At 58.2% G+C, this 21,785-nt stretch overlaps 1 protein-coding gene across 32 annotated transcripts in view; it reads right to left on the reverse strand.

Moving 5' to 3' along the window:
- PTPRF (protein tyrosine phosphatase receptor type F) overlaps positions 1-21,785 on the reverse strand; it is an 86,788-nt gene that overhangs the window by 19,301 nt on the left and 45,702 nt on the right. For 11 of the 32 annotated variants that reach the window (XM_023631733.2, XM_070260128.1, XM_023631767.2 and 8 more), the window contains 8 exons: positions 13,106-13,375; positions 10,755-11,336; positions 10,368-10,504; positions 9,739-9,883; positions 5,647-5,952; positions 4,801-4,994; positions 1,575-1,601; positions 30-147 (listed from right to left, as the gene is read on the reverse strand). In XM_023631733.2, coding sequence (XP_023487501.2) covers positions 30-147; positions 1,575-1,601; positions 4,801-4,994; positions 5,647-5,952; positions 9,739-9,883; positions 10,368-10,504; positions 10,755-11,336; positions 13,106-13,375 — 1,779 coding nt within the window. The remainder of the gene's footprint in view (positions 1-29; positions 148-1,574; positions 1,602-4,800; positions 4,995-5,646; positions 5,953-9,738; positions 9,884-10,367; positions 10,505-10,754; positions 11,337-13,105; positions 13,376-21,785) is intronic. The other 21 variants (XM_023631725.2, XM_070260130.1, XM_023631737.2 and 18 more) reach the window with 3 other exon arrangements.

A 21,785-nucleotide genomic window follows, 5' to 3' on the forward strand; every position in this document is an offset into this window, starting at 1 on the left:
CACAGCTCTGTCCCTGACCCCTCACTCACCTGCCCCGGTCGTCGTGACAATTTTGGGTTTGCTGCGGGCACCATCCCCCTTGGTAGTGTAGGCAGCAACAGTAATGGAGTAGGTGGTCTCCGGGGTCAGGCCGCTGATGGTGGTTTCCTAAGGGAGGAGGAGGAGGGGCCCATTCCCATCACAGGAGAGCAAGGAAAGGCCAGACCATGCCAGCCACCTCAGGACCTTAGCTGAGGTGGGAGTCCCCTGGGCACTCAAGGCCAGAGGTCCTGGGATGGGGTGCTGTGCAATGCTGGACTCTGCTGGAGGCAGGGCAGGCAGGTGGGATGTGTGCCCAGGAGGAGCCCGCCCATCCCAGGAGCCGCAGCCCTGGGGCAGGTAGCTCATTCTTCCTTTCAGAGAAGAACAAAGGGCCACACTGTTCCTTCACTCCATTGTACTACGAATGACACCTCGTGAGGTCTGTGCACACATGACACACAGGGCACAGAGCCTCGCACACATGTAGTACCTTGCACAGCTCTTGACGCACATATGCATGCAGCCCATAGCTCCCTCCTGCAGGTGGAGAGCCACCTGCAGGTACTAATGCACATGCGCGCGCGCACACACACACACACACACACACACACACACACACAATGCGCGCGCGCGCACACACACACACACACACACACACACACACACACACACAGAGGACAGTGGAGGCGTGGGCCACCCTGCAGGACCAGGTCAGGACCACATCTGACCCCCATCTAGGTACTGGCTCCATGAACACCTTATGCCTTGCAATGCCTCCTGAGACAGGGAGGAGAGACCAAGAGAACAAGGAACCCCGACCCCGGAGAATGCACTTCCTCATTGTACCCAGTGATGCCTGAGAAATCAGCCAGGGCAGTGTCCCCCAGCCTTGGCAGGCCCTGCCCACGAACCCATCTCTAGCCAAGGCATCATTTCCAGACATGCGGAGAAACACCATGGGAGGCCAAGCCACACCACACAGAGGGAAGAGTGGGAAGAAGGGAGGGGACCACCGTGCAGTGGGAACAGAGCTGTCACCACCAACCCTGGTATCCCTCCAGCTCTGAGCCTCGGGTGGGGCCACTACAGATGCCAACAACCCCTCACAGGCCCCCTCCTGCCCCAGCTGGAGGGTCTCCCAGGGCTGGGGCTCCAGGAAGGCACCAATACTGGAACCTGGCTCCCCAGACTCCCCAACTCCTCTCCCAGCCTGGGCCCAGAAGCAGGTGATTTTTCACTCCAGGGATCAATAAGGCCTAATGATCAGGATTAGATTTAACTCCATCCCTGTCTGGCCAGAGCAGGGGCCAGGCCCTGGTCGATCGTGAACACCGGCTTGAAACTGCTGCTCGACAGGCGAGAAGTAAGGATTAGAGGAAGTGCCAATCGCTGCTCAGCCTTGTGCTCGCGTCTAAATGCCAATTTTCTCCGGATGTGGCTGGTGCCCTGTGGATCTTGGTGGCTCAGGCTAGGAGGAAAGGCGGGGGAGGGGGAGTGTCCCACGAGCCCAGCCTGACCCAGGTCTCGCCCGCGCTCGCACACCTGTTACTTACATAGTCCTCGGACTCCTCTGGCCGCCACTGACCGCGGAGAGAGAGAGAAAGGGAGACAGGAGGTGAAGGACTCTGGCCTAGAGGGGGCCTGGCCGGGAGAAGGCAGATGGAGGGGGCAGGCCTCTGAAGTGCCCATGGGGGTAGCACACCAGGACCACTCCCCATCCGAAGATCCCAGCCCCCGCCTCTCCAAGCCCAAATGTGTATGCCAGGGCTGAGGAGTGCAGGGAGACCTGGAGGGCAGACAGCCCAAAGAGTGGGAGCTCCATGGCACTGAGGGATCAGAGCAAGCCACCTGGAGCTGCTCTGAGGGAAAGGCCACCAGACACGGGGCGTGGGCTCGACAGTTCAGGCAGAGGGAAAACACTGAGGGATGAGCAGGGTGACTGTACACCCTGGTTTGCCTGACAGTCCTGGCCTCTGCTTGCTGTCATGGTATAATTATCCACAATGTCACCTTTCACTCTCAAAAGTATTCCAGTTGGGGTGACAGATTATACAGTTCCCCAGGCAGGAGGGTTGTTCCAGGAACAGCAAGAGCTGCACAGTGGCTGGGGGGCTGGGCGGGCAGGCTGGTCAGCAAGATGATGAAGGTATGAATGCCCCGCTCGGAGCCTGGGCCCTGCCCCACAGGCTCAGGGGAAGCACTCAAACCCCGGTTCCCTTCTGGGGTGCCTGAGGTCTCCTCAAGGTAGGAAGGCCTGTTTCAGGGCTGGCAATGTCGTTATTTCTTGGTACATCATTCTTTAGGCCATGGTGCACATAGGTGTACGAGCTGGATGAGTGGAGGGAGTGAGATCTCCATTCTGTGGCCCTGGGGCACGAGAGGGCTGGGGGCTGGCCAGTGTGCAGCACAGCACAGGGAGATGGACCATGACACCTCCAGGATAGAGGTACCATGGGCTCCTCCGGCCCAACCACCCCCGCAGTGCTGGTCTGGCCTCTGTCCACTGGCCCAAGTTCCTCCTGTTCTGGGAAGCTCTGCTGGAAAGTCCTCGCAAGGACCGTGGGACCGAATATGGGAAGAGGCCATCGACAGGTCCCTACTGGCCATGGCCACTTTCTAGGGTGGGGCTGGGCCCACCTCTGCTCTAGGTTCCTTGCCTGGGGGGAGACCCATGCTGCCCAAGGCAGGCCCGGGCAGGGACGTCCTCACAGACCACCTTTCCTGTGTCGGAGGCAGAGTGAGAAAGAAGAGAAAGAAAGACAAAGTAGGTGCAAAAGGGAGAGAGAGAGGACGGAAGGGAGCAGAGCAAAGGAGCAAAGAGAGAAGAGAATGAGACAGATAAAAGCACCATCTGTGGAGGGAGAGACAGGAACAGAGAAACGAAGTAAAAACAGAGCCCATGAGAAACGGGCAGAACAACACAGGGGGATGGAGTCGAGGCCGTGAGAAAGAGGCAAACCTGAGATGGAGACACACATAAAAAGAGACAGCTCTGGCTACACACTTGCAGGGGGCATGCACTCCATGGTTCTGCCAGAACTGATAGGGCCCTGGGCCGAGCAGATGGTGCTGCTGGGTGAAGAAGGACAGGCTGTGGTGTCCTTAACAGGGCGCTCAGGGGACAGCTGAGCCCTGTGGCCAGCCTAGGGACCAGGCCCCATCTGCTTTCCTGCTGGCTTGGAGCAGAATGACCCAGTCCCAAGGGGGCTGCATGGGCAGGCCCTCCATCTTCAGTTCGTTTCCCTGGAGCCTGGGCTCCTATTTACCCACCATCACGGGATGCCTGAGGCCAAGAAGGCAGCGTCCCGCCTATGGCCCAGCTCCCTCCAAACCACTTGGGACCAGAAGGGGGCACCCTAAGTGGTTTCTCTGGAACCCCTCTGGCTGCAGCTGTGCTGCTGGCCCCCTAGGAAGGGAGGGGCTGAAGGGAGCCCATTCTCGGGATGTTTCTGGGTGGGTGTGTCTGCTGAGGCTCCAGGAGGAACCCTCAACCTGCCCCAGGAATGCAGGCGGGTACACATGCCCGCCGCCTCCACCCTATGCTCTCTCAGCACTGAGCAGGCTGAGAGGAGGAAGAGGGTACCCTCTGGGCAGAAAGGAATTTTGCTGCAGAGGGCTGAGCCCAGCCAGAGGCACAAAGACCCTGTCGCCTATGTGAGGGAGTCCATCCATAAGCACAGCACATAGAACACGAGGTGCGTGCTTGCACCTCGGATCCCAGCCCAGGTAAGGGTGAAAAGCTGGATGAAGAGGGCGTGTGGGTTCTGGAGGGAATCTGGGCTGACTGAGTGCTGCCCCCTATAGATCTCCACCAAGACCCTGATTCTGCACGGGGAGACCTTGAGAGCAGACCACACCAGGTGTTATGACTCTTCGGCAGAGTAATTTGGGAAGGAATTTGCAATTATAGCCCTTTCCCAGGAGTCCAGCGACTTGGCTTCGTATCTAAGCTCAGCCACCCACTTATTGGGAAATTCCGGACCACACGACCTCCGGTACCCCAGGTTCTTCATCTGAATAGCAAACCGGTGCTGGTAATATCCCAGGGACCTCACCCCAAGCTCATAGGCAGAATCATCGTCCTTGGAGGACAGAAGCACACAGAGGGAGACGTGAAGCTGGCTGGCAGGCCCAGACCTTGAGAGTAACATCAGGGGCTGAGCCATCCTCCTGGGGGCCAGGTGCAGAGCAACACCCCAGCTTGTCCCTTCAAAGAACTCTGCGATGGCCAAGGGCCAAGTGAGGGGAAACCACTGCCCAGGAGTGCTCTTCCTGCCCCGGGCTGTGGGAGGAGTGGCTGCCTAGCCCAGCTCTGTCAAGGAAGAAGGCACATCTGGAAAGCCCAGCCTAACTGACAGCAAATGTGCTTCCCGAAAACCACAAAGGAGGGCTTGAGGGAGCTGAAGCCGGGGCTGGGAGTAACAACGGAGGCCTGGGGCTGTGTAGACAGGGCTCCTCACAGCTAGTGCTGGTGGCTGAGCCACAGAGGTGACTGCCAGGCTGTGACTGTCACCAGGGCAGATGGGGCCGGCAGGGCCTGGGTTGGCACGGCTTAGGCAGACTCAAGACAGAGAGAGTGTTCCCAGAACCTGGCCCTAACCGCCTGGTCTCAGGGCCTCCCAAGCCAACATAGTGGGATGTCTCTGTGTTACAGTCCATCCGAGGGCAGGAAGGGGAGGGAAGCAAACCTGGGCTCCAAAGAGGAAGTAGAGCGTGCTGGTCTCACCCACTGTCCCCCCGCAGCACAGCGCCCCCATGCCCGACCTCCCAGTGGCACACCTGGGCCTCGGCCAGCATGACATCCTGGATGATGGGTGGGCCACGGGGTTCACCATTCTCTAGCCGCACATAGGTGACCTGATAGCCGCGGATCTGGCCGTGCTGTTTGCTGGGGACAGGCAGCTTCCAGGAGACGCGCACAGAAGTGGAGTTCAGTGGCTCCACTTCCACCTTCCGCGGTGGCCCGCTGGGCACTGGGGACCAGGGAGAGAAGGAAGTCAGGCCTGGTGGTATGGATCCCATCTCAGGTGGGCACAGCACACTCCAGGACCTTGCCTTTGCCCCCCATTGCCCCAGGAAGGGCCCTGATGTAGTTTGCTTAGATTGTCTCTCCCTGGAGAGGAACATGGAGGGCTCCTTCTGCCTGGCATGCAGAAGAGCCCAGGACTGGCCCTGCCAACCCCTCTGGCCCAGAGCTACCTCACTTGGTGGGGAAGGGAGGGCTGGGGTACCAGGCCTTTGACCATCCCAAAGTCAGCACAACCTGTCCTATCTCCTCTTGGGCCCCCAGATCATGCCAACGTCTAGCTAAGGTGGAATCTCGCTGATTCTATTTTGAGTGTCTCTTGCACCAATCTTTCCAGTCTTGACCTCCCAAACCTTAGGTGGGGTTGTTTCTGTCTTAAGCCTGTTAAGGCTCCATCTGCCTTAGAGACACCTCAAAGGCTGGGATTCGGGTATAAGGGGTCCCACAGCTACATCTCCCCATTTGGGCCATTAAACCTGCACCAGGAAGATGAGTCCTCTGGGCTTATGTATGGGAGGCAAAGGCCCTGGTGTGTGAGGTGGGTGGTGTCTGAGTGAGGTGACTCCCCTCCCACCCCTCCCCTCGGCGCCACCGCCTACCGTCCTCGTCTGTGCGCACCAGCACCGGGCTGCTCTCGGGGCCGGGGCCCACGTCTGTGTGCGCCCGCACCCACACCCGGTATTCCGTCCACTTCTCCAGGCCCACCAGGTCCCAGCTGGAGTGCTCGCGGCTGATGCCGTCCACCACATGCCGCCTGCGGTCCTCGCCGTCCACCGCCTCGTAGGCCACCGAGTACTGGGTGATGACGCCGTTGCGGCTGTCGGCCGGCGGTGGTACCCAACTTACCCGGACCGTGGTGGAGCCCACGCTCACACATGTCACCTTCTGGGGAGGGGCGGAGGGGGCTGGGGAAGACAAATGGGGGGAAGCAGGCAGATGGAGGGTGGGGGTCACAGGCACGGCGACCAGTCACAGAGGCTGGGACACTCACCCAGGCAGGCTGCTCCCCAAGCGCAGAATGGCTATCCCAGGGCCCTCCAGGCAGGCTGCCGCCACTGCCACCAGACAGCCCACCCCCCTGGAACACAGGCTCTTCACACACACACACGGTGTCTCCCACACACAGTCTCTCCCACTCACATATGGTGTCTCTCACACATATGGGGCTCTGACACAGTGCTTCACATATGAGACATGCTGTCTTGCACAAAAGGCACACGGCATCAGATACACACAAGCATGGGGTCACCCCCACCGCCACCCCCTGGTCACACACACACCCACACATGAAGAACCTCTCCAGCTGCTGTGCCCACAGCTCTTCTCTTCTCAGGACAAGTGGCCCCAAAGGCTCTTCCAGCACAAGGCTGCCTTGGCCTGTGCCTGCCTGGACGGAGTGTCTGTGCCTGAGCCTCAGGGAACCACGGAGACTGGAGGCCAGACCTGAAGGAGGCCACTGGCCCTGGGGGTAGTTTGGAGAAAAAGTACCCGAGAGAGGTGCTCTCACTCAACAGGTTTCTTGGGGGTTAAGGGGGTCTGTGCCCACCTTGTTCCCACATCCCCCTATTCCCACTGAGGATTCTGCTGTCATTGCATGGGCTTCCTCACCACCTCAAGGTCTATCGCCACCCCCACCCGGGTGACTCCAGCAGCCCCCTCAACTCACTGGCCCCTGAGCCCCACACCTCCAAGGCTTTCTCCTTCCCTGCACTACCAAGATCATGCCTGGATAACGCCACCACTGGGAATGGCCCTACCTCCCAAACTGTGGCCTCCAACGTCCCCTTGCAGACCCTCACTCTTGTCCCAGCTCAGCATCTCACAGTGCCCCCAGCACTATGCCTGCTCTTCACCCCCTGGGGACCTCCATCCATCGACCTACCACCCTTACCACCCTCCACATTCAGCTTAAGACACCAAGGTCCACCATCTCACCACTCCTACCAACATCCCAAACTCCCTCGCCTCCTTCTTGTTCCATGCTCCTGCCGGGCACGCACCAAGCTCTGAACCGATCCAACTCTCTACCTTCTCCAAGGCAGCACTGGGACAAGTAGAAAAAAGTCACCTGCCCAGACAGGCTGGCACCCCCTGAACACATCCCTGTGGCCTCACCTGGGCCATCCAGGCTGCCAGCTGGTCTCTTTCTCTGCCCACTCCCTCTGTTGCTTTAAACAGAATGCTTTCTACCTCCTCCACGCTCCTCAAGCCTCTAGCTCCATCACCTCCCTTCCTCTCAGCACACGGCCGGCTCTCCTACTGGGCGGAGAAAAGCAAAGACTCCCAACAGCAGCTCCTCCACCTCTCGCTACCAAACCCATCAACCGACCTGTTTGCACCGATTCTCTCCTTTCCTCCCCAAGAAGGAGCTCTCCTGTCCCAGGCCAATCTCTCCCCACGCCGGTGCTCTGCCCTCTCCCCCAACCTCCTGAGCCTCTAATTATCTTTCTCTTTTCCATATCTTCTACTTCTCCCTATTAACTTGTTCCCAATAGCATTTGAATATGCTCAAGACTTTCCCATCTTAGAAGACAAATGGCGTCCTCAGCCTCCACCTCCCCCAGTTACAGCGGTCCCCTCCCCAGCTAAACGCCCAGAGTCTGAGTTCTCTGTCTCTACTTCCTCACCTCTCATGCACACCTTGCAAAACCCAATCGGCTTCAGTCCCAAAACTTGTCCGGGTCCACTCCTCCACGTTACTAGATCCAATGACACTCCCACATTCCTCTGGGCCTGACCACTCAGCAGCAGCATCTGGTTTACTTGAAACTCTCTTCTTCCAACCTCCCAGACACTTCCCCTCTCCTGGGTTTCCTCCCATCACTGGGCATCCTTCTCATGGTCCTCCACCTGCAGCCCAGGCCCTGGATCCCGGCAGCCTGCCAGGCATCCCAACTGGGACAGCATACGGCATCTTGAGCTTGGGTACCTGCCTCTGTCCCATTTCCTACCCTAGGGAGCTGCACCACTTTCCTCCCAGGTCTACACACCAGAAACACAGGATTCGGATGCTGCTTGCCTCTCTCTCAGCCCCCACACCTCATCCATCACCAAGTCCCAGCCAGCTGGCATCCCAGGCAGCTCTCAAATCTACCACCACCTCATCTGAGCCGCCATCTTTCCCTGGACTCCTGCAAAGCCTCCTATCTGGTCTCCGGCGTCCTGTCGGGCTGCCCGGTGCATCCTCACACAGCAGCCAGTCAGCCCGCCCTCCCGCCTCTCCTCTGGTCCTGAGGCCTGCCTGCAGGGGTCTGGCCACACTGGCCTGCTGCTCACCCCTGCCCATAACCAAGCACCTTCCTACTCCAGGGTCTTGGCACCTGCTGACCCCTGCCTCAGGCCTCTGTGTCACCCACAGAGACCCTCCTTGTCTCCTCAGACCAGAAAAGGTTCCCGTCCCATCATCTCTCTACTGTTTGCCTCCTCCACAGCACTTTACACAAATGTAATTAAAAGCTCGTTTGGATAATTGCGGGTTTAATGGTTGTCTGCCCCACCAGACTAGGATCCCCGCAGGCGGAGGCCACGTCAGGGTTGTGCTGCTGGCCCTGCACAGTGCATGGGGCCTAGTGCCCAGCAGGAGTGCAGTGGGTACTTGCAGAATGAATCCATGAGCATCAGGGTCACACACAGGCCTCCTGACATCACTGACACATGCTAGGGCAGGAGGACACAGTCCCATGTCACAGGGACCACCTCACAGACACTGCCGTGTTTAAGGTCATCACACGTGCTCAATGTTTTGATGCCGAGATCCCACGCAGCCACATGCACACGGCCCATTATCACACGGAGCTTCACGGACTGTGGTCTGGTGTGGCTGTGTGACTGCGACAGCCCGTGGCCTCACAGTCTGTCGTCGGGAGAGCTGCTAGAGGCCCATACACTGGGGCGTGGGTCAGTTATCCAGAGACATACTCCCTAGGTCCCGATCCTAAAGAGCCTTACAGACCCGATCAGAGAGGCACACCAGTCGCACTGCACACACATACAGGTGCTGCCAGGCCAGGTGGTCAGATGTGGTCACACACACACTCACGACATCAGTCTCACACACGCAGGAATTCAGTAATACATAATGCCACCAAGTTGTCACACAAACGACCTCGCATGTGGTCCCACACATGGCTAGCCATGTAGTCCCAATGTGTGCACATGGACACAGTTGGTCACACAGTGTCACTCTCACAGACGTGTCCCCATGTGCAGTTGGCTCAAGTGTGATTACACAGCCCACACGTACTTCTCATGGTGGGGGGACAGGAGGTAGGGAATATGGGTGATGGGGGAGATGAGATGTGGGGATAAAGGACGGAGGACGGCCGCCAAAGCAGGTGTGGGACGTGGCGAGCATGGTGGTCCCACCACTGACAATGGCCCAGTCAGCTATTGTGACTAGCACAGAGTAGGGTGGAGGAAGGAGATGAATGACAGACACAGAACTTACCTGAGGGTGGGGAGGGATGGGGGAGAGGCAGGAGTCGGGCAAGGAGCAGCGAGGGAAGCAGCCATCTGGACACAGACTAGAGGGCACTTACCTGTCCCTCTCTTGGGGTCCAGACCCAGAGCCCAGACTAGAGTCCAGTCCAGGGCCGAGCAGACCCAACCACCCACTTGGTCAAGGGGAGGGGTGTGTGTGTGTCTGTGTCCCAACCCAGCTGTAGCAGGCAGTGGCCTCAGGAGACACTTACTGGACTGTGCCGTGCGGGCCTCAATGGTGGGGGTGAAGACGCCCACGCCCAACTCAGAGCGGGCAGCCAGCTGGAAGCGGTACAGCGTGTCAGGCTTCAGGTCCTCTAGAGTGTAGGAGGAGGTGGGGTCGAAGGTCACCTTGTGCTGGAAGAGCAAGGAGCACTCACTGGCTACTCTGACCTCAAAGGTCACTCAGAGGTTATTCCCCAATATGGGCTGCAGCTGACCCTCCAGACCGACTGTGGCTCCAAAGCTGGCTCCATGCCACACAGTCACCTGGACCCAAAAGGGCCGCATGGCCCAGTCCATGGCACAGGTGCCTCACAGACTACATGGCCATGGGACATCTGGGACACATGGTCCCAGGAGAACTTTAGGGCTCTGCTGGTGCCACCCGAGCCTCAGGGCCTGAGACCCAAAGATACACCAGGGACTTTGCCACGGGCACAAGGGTGACAGACTACAGAACAATACAGGCCACATGAGCTGCAAAGCCAAGAAGAACCCTAGGGGCTGTGCCCACACGACCACAGAAATCCAGAAAAGCATGCCTGGGTGAGCCCACCACAGACCCTTAGGCACCAGGAGGAGCCCTGCACCCTTCTCTTTGTCCCTGCCGGGCACTCACCTGCTGGCCTTCGTCCTCTGCCGCCCAGTACACCAGCTCATACTTGATGATCCGCTCCTGCGGGGGCAGCAGCCATGAGAGCTGGATCCTGGTGTCTGACTCCGCCTCGGCCTGGAAGTCCGCAGGCTGGGCAGGCACTGCAACAGCCCCACAGCAGCGCCATCAGCCTCACCAATCCCTCTTGAGGGCAGGGGCACTCAGGAAAAGGACCCAGATTCTCACTCCCACACCTTTGTCCTGCATCCCAAGTGACCACGCGTCTGTGGAAGACAAGTCCTCACCCTCCCAGCGCCCCCAAGCTCACAGCCTGAGCAAGGGCGCGCCACCACCACCTTGCCCAACCCAGCTCTGCAGCGGCCGTCCAGCCAGCACGCTGCCCACACCTACCTCCCTGCTGCGTCTTGACCTGGATGGTGGGGCTGGGCGGGCCGTCGCCAACGGCGGTGAAGGCCAACACGCGCAGGCTGTAGGTGATGCCAGGCAGCAGGCTGCCCACGGTGGTGAGGAGTCCTGCGTCTGTGTTGTGCTTGTGCCAGGCGCTCAGGGGGCGGCGGGAGTCAGGAGTGTAGTAGACGCGGTAGCCCCGCACCAGGCCATTGGGCTCCTCAGGTGGCTCCCATTGCACCAGCATGGTGCTGGCGCTCAGCATGCGTGCCTGCACGCGGCGCGGTGGGCTGGAGGGCGCCTGCTCCCCAGTGCGGGCCCGCACCGCCTCACTGGGCGGCCCTCGGCCGATGCTGTTCACTGCCAGCACGCGGAAGGCATACTCTGAGAAAGGGCTAAGGCCACCGATGCTGTAGCGGGTGGTGGCCACGCCATCCACTTCCTGGAAAGGGCCCTCTGTGCCTGCTGCACGGTACTGGATGCCATAGTAGGACACGGGCTCCGAGTTCCCAGAGTCCCATGTCAGGGTGACACTGGTGGCAGTCGTCTCCGTCACTACAAGGTCAATTGGAGGCTTCGGCAGAGCTGGGGACAAAGTGGAAGGCTTAGGGCTGCCCAAGGTCATGACTCCCGGAGCCAACCCTGCTCATGGGGTCATCCAACCAGAGTGTGGTTGACCCCACAGCCTACCCTGAAGAATGGTCTGGTAAGCTCTGGTGATCTCTGAAGGCACCTAGTGGGGGATGGTGACTGGGCCTGTCAGTGCCCCCAGGGGCCTTGGGGGATCTAGCGTCTACCCACGTCACTTCTAGAACTCAGTGGATCCTCAGTAACAACAGACCCAGAGGTGCTGTGGCCTGCCCATACTCCATGCCGATGGAAAGCACACGGGCTGGGCAACAGAGATCTGCCGCTGCAGGTGCCTGCGCCCCCTGTTGGTGAGTATGTGTGACGGGGCCAGGGAGGGGGATGACATTTCCTAAGGGAATGGCCCTGGATTTTGGAAAGAGGATGAGGCTGCTGGCCCCATGGACCTGGTGGCTTGGCTCAAATCGAAGGTGGAAAAGTCCCAGGCGAAGCAGGACCCAAGTGCCAGCACTGTGCCAGGGCTGAGGACACTATGTCACACGGACAGTCACACCCCTGCTCTCAAAGAGTTTATATTCCAGTGTGAGACAGAAGCAACCAATGAGTGATAATCTCGATTCTAGTCTGTGCAAGGACAGCAGAAAGCAGGGTGCTGAGATGGGGAAAAATCCAGGGAATCTCCTTGTATGTGGTGATTGGGGAAGGCCTCAGAGTTAAGACCTGGAGAGCAAGATGGAGCCAGAGATGGCAAGGGCTGGGTGAGGAGCGCAAGGGCTAGGTAAGGAGCCTGGTGAAATGGAGAAGTGTCCGTGTGGTGAGGGAGGGAGGCCACAGTGAGGACCCTGGGCTTTATCCTAAAAGCAATGGGAAGCCAGTGGAAGGAATTTCTCCCTTTCTTAAAAGGGAGTGACATGATCCTGCTTTACATTTTTTTTTTTTGAGGAAGATTAGCCCTGAGCTAACTGCTGCCAATCCTCCTCTTTTCGCTGAGGAAGACTGGCCGCAAGCTAAGATCCATGCCCATCTTCCTCTACTTTATATGTGGGACGCCTACCACAGCAGGGTGTCCCAAGTGGTGCTATGTCCACACCCGGGATCCGAACTGGTGCACCCCGGGCCGCTGAAGCGGAACGTGCACACTTAACCGCTGTGCCACCAGGTCAGCCCCTACATTTTTAAAAGATCATTCAATTGTAGGATGGAGGATGGACAGGGAGGCGAGAGGGGAAGCAGAGAGCCCACAGGAGGCTATGTATGTGTGCCTGTCCCAGGACTCTGGCAGAGAACTCACGACCCCCTTGGCTACTATTTCACGACATCTTTCTTGCTGGGAGGCAGGTAAACCTGAGAGGCTACTGCTATGTAGTGGCTAGGTAGCCACACAAGTCCCTACTCCAGCATTTTCTTCTGTGTGGCCCTGCACCTCAATTCTCTCACTTGTAAAATGGGGATGACAAGAGCATCTACCTCCCAGGGTAACACAGACACTGAACAAAGTAATCTGAGCTTGCCAGGGCAGAGTCTGGCCCCAGGAACTTGGTACCTGTCAGCTATTATGTTAACACTATTAACGGCAGAAACCCCTCCCTCCACCACTGAGGGCCAGGAGAACGCCAGAGCCTGGGCACCCAGGAGAGAGCAATGACCACTAGGCCTTGCCTGTCCGCACAGTATCCATGCTCGCCTGCCACGGGTGCTGGGACCTCCTGTTGCCCTCTGACACAGGGCAGGCCACAGGCCACTGCAGGCATGTCTGAGGCACTCACCTTTCACTGTGACCTGGGCCGTGGCCTCAATCATGCCTAGCGAGGAGATGGCCACGCAGGTGTAGTTGGCAGAGCGCACGACGTTGTTGAGCTCCAGCACATTGCGGCCAACTGGCATCTCGTCCTCCTTGGTGAGCTCCTCAGCCCCCATCATCCATTTCACATAGGGCATGGGCGCACCCACCGCGACGCAAGTCAGGTTCACGCTGCCGCCCGGCATCACCTCCTGGCTGCTGGGAGGGATGGAGAAACGAGGAGCCACACGGCGCACTGTGGGAGGAGGGAGAGAGGCACTCATAGGGTGGGCAGGACACGAGGGAGGATGGAAGGGCAGGGGCCCCTCATCCAGGAAGTCCCTCTTGTCAGAGCCAAACCCACCTCAGAGACAGGAGGGGCAGAATCTCTGGGTCCTGGTTTACCATCTCCCACCCCACTTTGGGCTACAAGTAGCCCCCATACTCAGGGATTGTCTGGAACACAAGAGATTCCACAGCCAAGTTCCCATTTTACAGCCCAGGAAACTGAGGCCCTGAAAAGTCCTGACTACCTAGGGTCAGACAGGGACTCAGTGCAAGGTCCAGGCCTCATGTCTACAATCCAGGCCTAGTCAGGGCCACATCCCAGGTTGCAGTCCAGTGCTCTCCCCTACCTGCTCCCGACCCCTCACCCCCTACCAGGGTCTCCAGAGGGGTTAGCTGGGGCACCAGTGAGAGAAACCCAGGCAACCCAGGGTGGAGGGTCCTCTGAGCATGGCTGGGGAAGGGCAGAAGGTCAGTCCAGGTGTGACATGGCCACCTTCTCTAGAGTCACTGACTCCACCTCCAGGCCATGATCCGAGAGCAAGAGATGAGGTCAACGGCATGACTACCTGCTGGGACCTCAGCCATGCTCAAGGCACAGCCTGGGAACCCAAGAGGAGAGCCACACCTCAGGGGGGCTGGGCAGGGACAAAGGGCTGGGGCGGGCCAGGGACGTGGTCCGCGGGCAGGATGGGCATGACGATGGCGGTTAACATGATGACGGCGCCGAACAGACGGCTTTCCGCGCCAATGAACAAGGGTCTCAAGGGGGAGGGTGGCTGTGCCTGACCACGACCTCCAGCCTTGGGCTCCCCAGGTCAGAAGCTATTCTGAGCTTCTCAGTCCAAGGTGCAGCCTGGAACCCCCCCCAAGTTGCAAGCTTGGCACAGACATTCAGAACATGCAGAGGGAGGGCAGGCAGGCAAGACCTAGCCATGGGCAGGCATGCTCAGCATGCAGACGGGTCATGCAGCTGGTGGGCAGGGACTGGGGTGTGTCCTTCGCAGGCCGGAGAAGGCAGGCAGTGAGGCTAAGTGACCAGAGGGCACCACCAAGAGTGTGGGTCTCTGAGGACCCTTGCTGGGGAGCCTAAGCATGCAAAGGACCCGTGGTGCAACATGAGAGCACCTCTGCTGCTCACACAGCCCCAAACCACAGAATCCGAGCTGGAAGCAACTGCAGAGACCACCTGGTCCGACCTCTGACCTCACTGCACAGGGGTCAAGCTGAGGCCCAGCGACCAGACACCCAGCAGATCATCAGTCCTGTTAATGCACTGCCTAAAATATCTTCCAAGCCCACTAATTTCACTCCGTATCCACGGGCAACTGCCACCACCATCTTTCCTTGGATCACTGCATCGGGTTCTTCGCTGTTCTTCCTGCCCTGTCCTCTGGGCCCCTGCTCCCATGACCGGCCCTCCAAAAACAGCTGGCACAAATCTGCTCACAATACTTCCCTGTGAAAGACTCCTGCACAGTTCCCCAACGACTCCTCAGCCCAGACCGCAGGACCCCACCTTACTCAGCCCCTGCCTCAGCTCCATCCCCACCACCTCGCTCTGAGGCCTCCAGACGGAGCCAAAACACGGGCAGTCCCCCCAGAAGCAGGCACGATGGCATCACGGGCCAGGTCTATCTCCCTCTGTGTCCCCAGGCTCACTTGAGGTCTCAGCGTGTCTCGTGGACATCCAGCGTTCTGCCTTCTCGAACTGGCATCCTCATCTTCTTTGGGGAACCACCTCTTCTCCCATTCTGGCTACATGGAGCGTGTGACCCAGACGTGGCTATTGAGATATAGCCTTTGGACTTTTGCAAAAACTACTACAACAGCGACTCTCTCTACTGCAGTGGCTAACCTTAGGGGGACTGGGAACCACCTTTGACAACACCTGAGAAAACCTGCTTGAGAACAAAGAAGCCAACTAGGAGAGCAGAGCTAAGACACAAAGACAGACAAATGACTGACCAAACTGTTTAAGCATCTGGATCCAGCCCTGCCTGACACCAAATTTACTTCTACATCTTTTAGTTTGATAAGATAAGAGTTTCCTTGTTTTGTTTAAGCTGACGTAAGTGGGTTCCTGTGATTTTTCTGAAAGCTGGGACTTCACGCCAAATGATGACAGCACATCACAGGTAAAGCAGTTCTGTGTGGCAGAGAACAGGGGCATCCCGGGGCATGGCTGGCAAGAGGAAGCCACAACAAAGAGCCCCCTTTGAGCACTCCCCACAAATGGCTCAAGAGCAAGGCCAGGAGGCACAGACAGAAGAGTCACCCAGCTTGGTGGTGCTGCCACTTCTGGGCTCTGGAGCTGAGCCTGAGGGGTGGGCTGTGGATGGAGAGGTGCTGGCATGCAGGTCTGTTTGCATACGAGGCCCAGGCGTGCCAAGGAAGGGAGGGGTCCAGCACAGCCCCGGCTCGAGCAGAAGGACACGAAGAGGAGCCTTAACTGACCAGTCTCTCCTCTCCTCTCAGCCAGTGGCTGTCCCATCTCCTCCTTGCTCAAGGACATCAAAACAAGTTTGAGGAAGGAAAATCACTCTTGAGCACCTACTGCGTGGAGAAGGTTCCATGCTGTAGATGCTATCAACCTCCCGACTACAAAGGAACTGACTGCAGACTGACACTTTAAGTGACATGCCTGAGTTCACATACGTACTAGGAGTAGGTCTGTGTGATGGTAAGCCCACACCCTTTTGAGCCCTGGCTAACAGGGCTGAAAAAAGAGACCCATGAAGCTCCAGGGAGAAGCTTCTGGAGTTTCTTGGCTTCTGGGTTAGCCAAGGCTGGCAGGAGAAGATATTCTCCAGTTGGCATGAGGATGGCATTTGGAGAGCCTGTGCCACAGGAGAGGTCATGGCTGCAAGCCTGACCCTGTTCAGTGGTGGAATCTTGGGGCCTGACATGTCCCACGACAGAAGAACAAAGAGCAAAGAAAAGGAAGTATGTCCTTGGCCAGTAAACCTCGGGTCCCAACCTAAGCAGTGCAGAAAGTTCACTGGTCTTCACCCAAAACAGTCCCTGGAGGACAAGGTCTTCTATTCCAGTGCCAGAAAATAAGGGTCCTTCAGGAACTAACATTGAGAGCAGTTCTGTTTTTATTTTTTATTTTCTCCTTCCTAGACGCAGGTGGAAGGGAGAACTCCAGTGGCCAAGGGGAGGCCACTTCAGGTCATTGCTAGCACCAGGCAAGGGCCTCAAGCCCAGACTCCTGGGTACGCCACCCATGATGTTTCACAAGAACACTGGGCACCAGCCACACCCAAGGAGTCCTGGAGAGCGGTTTCCTGCAGCTCAGACTCCTCTTCCTCCAGCACACAGGAGGTCAGGAAATGTCTACAGAGGGAAGGTGGGGGCAAGAGAGGTGAGAGACAGCCAGTGGGCCCTGCCTCCTGCACCTGCCTGGACAGCCACCCCCACCCCAACAGCCAGGAGTGGCTGGCGCCTCACCGCAGCAGCCCCACCATCATTCCTCCCGCTGTCACAGACTCAGGGCCTCCAAAAGTGGCAGGACTCGCCCTGGACTCAGTCTATTGACAGAAGCAACAGCAGGGAAGGAAAAACCAGAGCCGGGAAAAATGCACTTAGGGTCTAATCTTGGGCTCTGACAATGCCGGTCTATTACCGTTCCCTGTGCATCCTTAGTGCTGACATTTTATAGACAATTTCCAAAACAGGGCCCTGCCATTTCTGGATTATATTTCAGCTGTAACTTTTAAGTCTAATTATTTGCGCTGACAACCCCCTATAATAGGGCGGTGCGGCACCTAGAGGCATCAGCATTCAGCAGAGTGACAGCCTAATCGCAGGGGGAGGCAGCCCCGCAATCGGCATTCACTCGCGGAAATTTCTCTGATGAAAATAACACAACATTAAGGAGGGGATAAGGGGCAGGATCCACTGTATCAAGATAAAATAACTCTTTAATAAATAACCTTGTGGCTGCCGCAGAGCAGTAATTAAATGCCGGCGCACTCAGCACACAGTTTTAAGTAAAGCTGGAAAAATGTAAGATGTAATTATCAGCGCCAAACAAATTACCAGCCCGGCAAATCCCCCCAGAATATTTAGGATCTCATTTCTGCCTTCCCGTTAAATATTTGTGTACATGCTTATTTTTGGTGGGGCCAGGGAGGGGGAGAAAGAGAAAGGACAAGGGACCAGGAGAGTAGGGGAGGAGGCACAGGGGGTGGCGGCTGTGGGCTGGGCTGTCTCTGCTGATGCCTGTTTCCTGAACGCCCCTGCAGATCCGCCCGGTCAGCAAAATGGTGTAACCGAAATGCCCCAGAGCTCAGGAGAGCATATGGAGAGATGCTCAGGGCTGATATCTGAGCCGAGGCCTCAGCCCTCCTCCCGACTGGCTCCCTCTCCCTCGTGGAGGAAACTCAAGCCACGGAGATGATGCAGAGGGGACCAGGTGGCCTGGGTCTGCTCCCTGAGGCTCAGCCCAAAGCCCAGTGGACAGGTGAGCCTCCTCCGACCACAGAGACCATGTGACATAAGAGTGACCGCTAGCCCCTGCTGCTGGCCCGACGCTTGGGGATAGGGGCCTGGCCATGAGGGTGGGTCTGAGATCCCAGCCCCTTGTGAGACAGCTCTGGAATGGGCCAGAGTGGAGTCTCCAGGAAGCCCTTCTCAACCTGCGGCTGGGTGGGGGGCTTTTTTGGGCCCCTATGTGGGCCTCGCTAGGTTGCAGCTGGCCGCTCAGTCAGGTGTGAGCTCCTTGGGTCTGAATGCCCAGAGCCCAGCACAGGGCTGAGGAAACGTGAGCTGGCAGGGAGGCTGAGGCAGAGGGACCTGGCGCAGGTGTGCAGATCTTCATCTGGATCCGGCCGAGAGGGAAAAGATAAGAGCGTAGGAGACTTCCTCAGTGAGCCAAGATGACACCATCCACCTGTGCCATGGACACCAAGCTCTGTGAAGCAGATAGGGCTGGCTGCCCATTGAGGCTTGGTAGGGTTTTCAAGGTCAGGCCAGACCCCGCAGGACTTTTGTCCTGTGCTATGGGATCTTATGGGTGGACTCATTCTAGATTCGTCTTTTTCATTTGTCTTCCCAGTGGTTTCAGCTAAGCTCGGGCAAACGTGGAGTTTAGGTGACTGGGGGGCTATGGAAGGTCCCACAGGTAGGCACGAAACACTACAGCTCTTACTGCTCCCCTAACCACTCGAACTCTGCCTGGAACAGACAGCTAGCCTGGCCCAGTACAAAGGTGGGGCGCCGTGTCGTGCCATGCACCACGACCACCCGGCCACCCCAGCAGTGGAGCCCAGCTAAGGGGACATGCAGACATGTGGTGCGTCAGGGACCCAAGCAGCAGAAACATGCAGGGCAGGGGGGTGCTGCCCGCCCACCCCCGGTCCTGCCCGCCTGCCGGCCCAAACAATGGAGAACAGAGCCCGACTGGCGGGCAGGCCTGGCCGGAGCGAGCCCGAGGGAGCTGACTGAGCCCGCTGGTCCCTACTGACGGGAGCATCCCATCGGCGGGCGAACTGTAGATGGATAAGAAGTGAAAAGGACCAACCTTCTCGCTGATCTGAGAGATGAGAGTTTGGGTTGATGGCAGAGTGCGATGAGGATGAGGAGGGAATAAAAAAAAGACAAGGAGAAACACAGAGAGAGTAAAAACAGGCCAACCTTCATCTGCCCACACAGCACAGAAACGAGACAAGACTCTTGTGCCCCACGCACACGCACGTGCACGCAGGTGCGCGCGGACCACGCCGCTCACGAAAGACTCAGGACTCATGGAGGACACAGTGGACAGGGCTGGGTCCCGCCGGCAGGTGCCAGGACGCCAATGGGGGATGGGAAGGGGTGGAAGTGGGGCACAGGCAGCCCCCATACCTCACACGCACCCCATGGCTTGGACAGACCCAGTGAGTTGGGCTTTGGGGTTGGGGCCCACCCAGCCCACAAAACCACCAAGGCAGACGGGCTGCTAGAACCCCACCACCTTGAGGAAGCCCCACACTGCACAGCACTATAGGGTGAGCAGCTGGTCTGGGCACCTGTGGGGAGAAAGGCCATGGTGACATCGCCCTGTTTAGATAGCTGTGGCCCAGGGGCCAGCTCCCTGTAGAGAACGGGGAAGGTTGGGGGCAGGGATGCCAGGCTCTGCGGAGGGCCCCACCCCGGCCCTGGCAGTCGTGCATCCTGAAAGCTGGAGGAGAGAAAAACTGTGGATAGAAGGAGACAGTGAGTCACTCAGGGAGGGAGTCTGATGGTGACGGAGACAGGCTGGTCCACGCAGCATGCCTGGGCCTGCTAGACTGTGGGTGGAGCTGCGGGCAACTGGGAGCAACGTCAGATGTAACTGGATGATGCATCCCCCAACAGCACTCCCGACAGCAGCAGCGGCTACTGACTACGAAGAACTTCCTGCGTGCCTGGTGCCCTGCCAGGAGCTTTACGCACACCGTCCCATTAAATGCAGCCACTGAAGGGTCTCAGAGAAACAGCAGGAGCTATGAGAGTCTGGGGGACAGAGGAGAATGTGAGGCAGACACTGAAGCCAAATCTGAGAAGGGGACGTGCCCTTCGGTTCAGTGGACAGGGTGGAAGAAGAGAGTCAGAGACAGATGGAGATGAATGCCAGTGGGAGGCCATCCATCCAGAGCAATGGTTCTCAACTAGGGGGTACTCCCCCAGGTGACACTGGGCAAGTTCTGGAGACATTTTGGGTTGTCATGACTAGCGAGTGCTACTGGCATCTAGTGGGCCAGGGGTGCTGCTAAACATCCTACAATGCACAGGACAGCCCCACACAACTAAGAGTTATTCGGCCTCAAATGTCACTAGGTTGAGAAACCCTGGGCTACAGTCCACAGGACCCAGAGGCCAAGGCTCAGGTCCTGATAGCTGGAGCCTGGTGGGGGCCTCCCACCAGACTGGAAGGTCACAGCCACCTTCTCTGGAAGGAAGCCTTGCAGTGGCTCTGCTGGAAGACAGGTGAACACAGGCTGGCAGGCAAGCCGGCACTAGGGGGTTTCTCCATGGGTGGCCCACCCTCCAGCAGGGTTCAGGACACAGAGCTGGTGGCCAACACAGCAGAGGCTGTCCCAGAGGAGCTGGGCTGATGGACCCTCAGCACTGCTGGAGGCAGAAAGCAGGGGCTTTGCCAAGACTGAGACGAGGAGGGGTGGGGACACCAGAGGCAAGGGTCCTAGGAGCAGGGCTTTCCAGGTGTCTGCAAGTCCAGAGAGTAAGGCTTGTCCTGAGGCTTTAGAGCAACTCGCTCTCAGCAAAGCAGGGCAGGTGCAGATTGAGGTCGGGTTTGGGCATGGAGACTTAGGACCGGCCCTTAGAGACCAGGGCCCACAGGAACGTGTGTGTGTGACAGAGAGAGGGAGAGACCACCAAAGCCAGGATGGAACAGCCTGTTTTAGGGTTCCTGTCAAGTGGGGCTAGAACTAAAGGAACCTCCACATTCCCTGCCCAGAAGGCTGTGAGAATGAGCCAGGAGGGCCATTCAGGAAGACCTGGTGGGGCTGGGGGATGGTCCATGGCAGGAGCCAGTCAGGGTTCTGCCTGAGCCAACCATGTGTGGACAGGGGGCGCCCCACAGACAGGGAGGCTCCAAGGGGCTGGAGGCAAGAGCTCCCTGGTCAGTGCCTGAGCTGCCAACTACAGCAGCTCAACTCAGTTCCAAAAACCCACTGCCCTGCCTCAGGCTGAGGCCAGCATGGTGACTTCAGAGAACACTGCCCAGCCAAGATGACAATGCAGGGTCCATCCGCCTTGGGTCCGGGCCCTCTCCTGCTTCAGTACGGCCTCCTGCAGCTCTGCCCCAGGAAGTGTACCCACACGACCATGCCAGCTCGGAGTTCACAGTGGCTCCATGGGGCCTCTCCTCTTCCCAGTGCAGACACATGCAGCGAAGGACTTTCCTGCTGAGGCCCAGGACCTCTGCTCTCTCAATCCTATGGTCTTCTGGAAGAAAGGTTGGTCAAGACTGCACAGCATTTGGAATGGTCCAGAGGCAGGTCTTTGAGAAGGGTCGTTCCAGCTGCTCCTCTCTCAGAGGGGACTCGTCAGGCCAGTGTCCCTCTCAGAAGCTCTGCATGGAGCAGTGTGAGGGGAAGGCTGTGCAGTTCACCGTTCTACTCATCTTGGTCATTTGAGTGACTCTCGGGCTTCTGGCCTCCCTGTCCCAATGCTGTTCTTTAAGACACGCCCTGGGTCCCCTTAGGTGAGCCCGACGAGCAGGACACCTGACAAGGGGGGCAGTGGGGACCTCCCATCCCATGGCCCTGACACCAAAGAAGTACTGTCCACTGTCTCTGAGGCACAATTTTCCCGTCACAGAACTGGTGGGCAGCCCGGGGCCTCTCAGGAACCTGTGCCCTGACACAGCACAGTCCCTCAATAAGTACAGA

The sequence above is a fragment of the Equus caballus genome, chromosome 2, assembly GCF_041296265.1.
Source record: "Equus caballus isolate H_3958 breed thoroughbred chromosome 2, TB-T2T, whole genome shotgun sequence".
Lineage (NCBI taxonomy): Eukaryota > Metazoa > Chordata > Mammalia > Perissodactyla > Equidae > Equus > Equus caballus.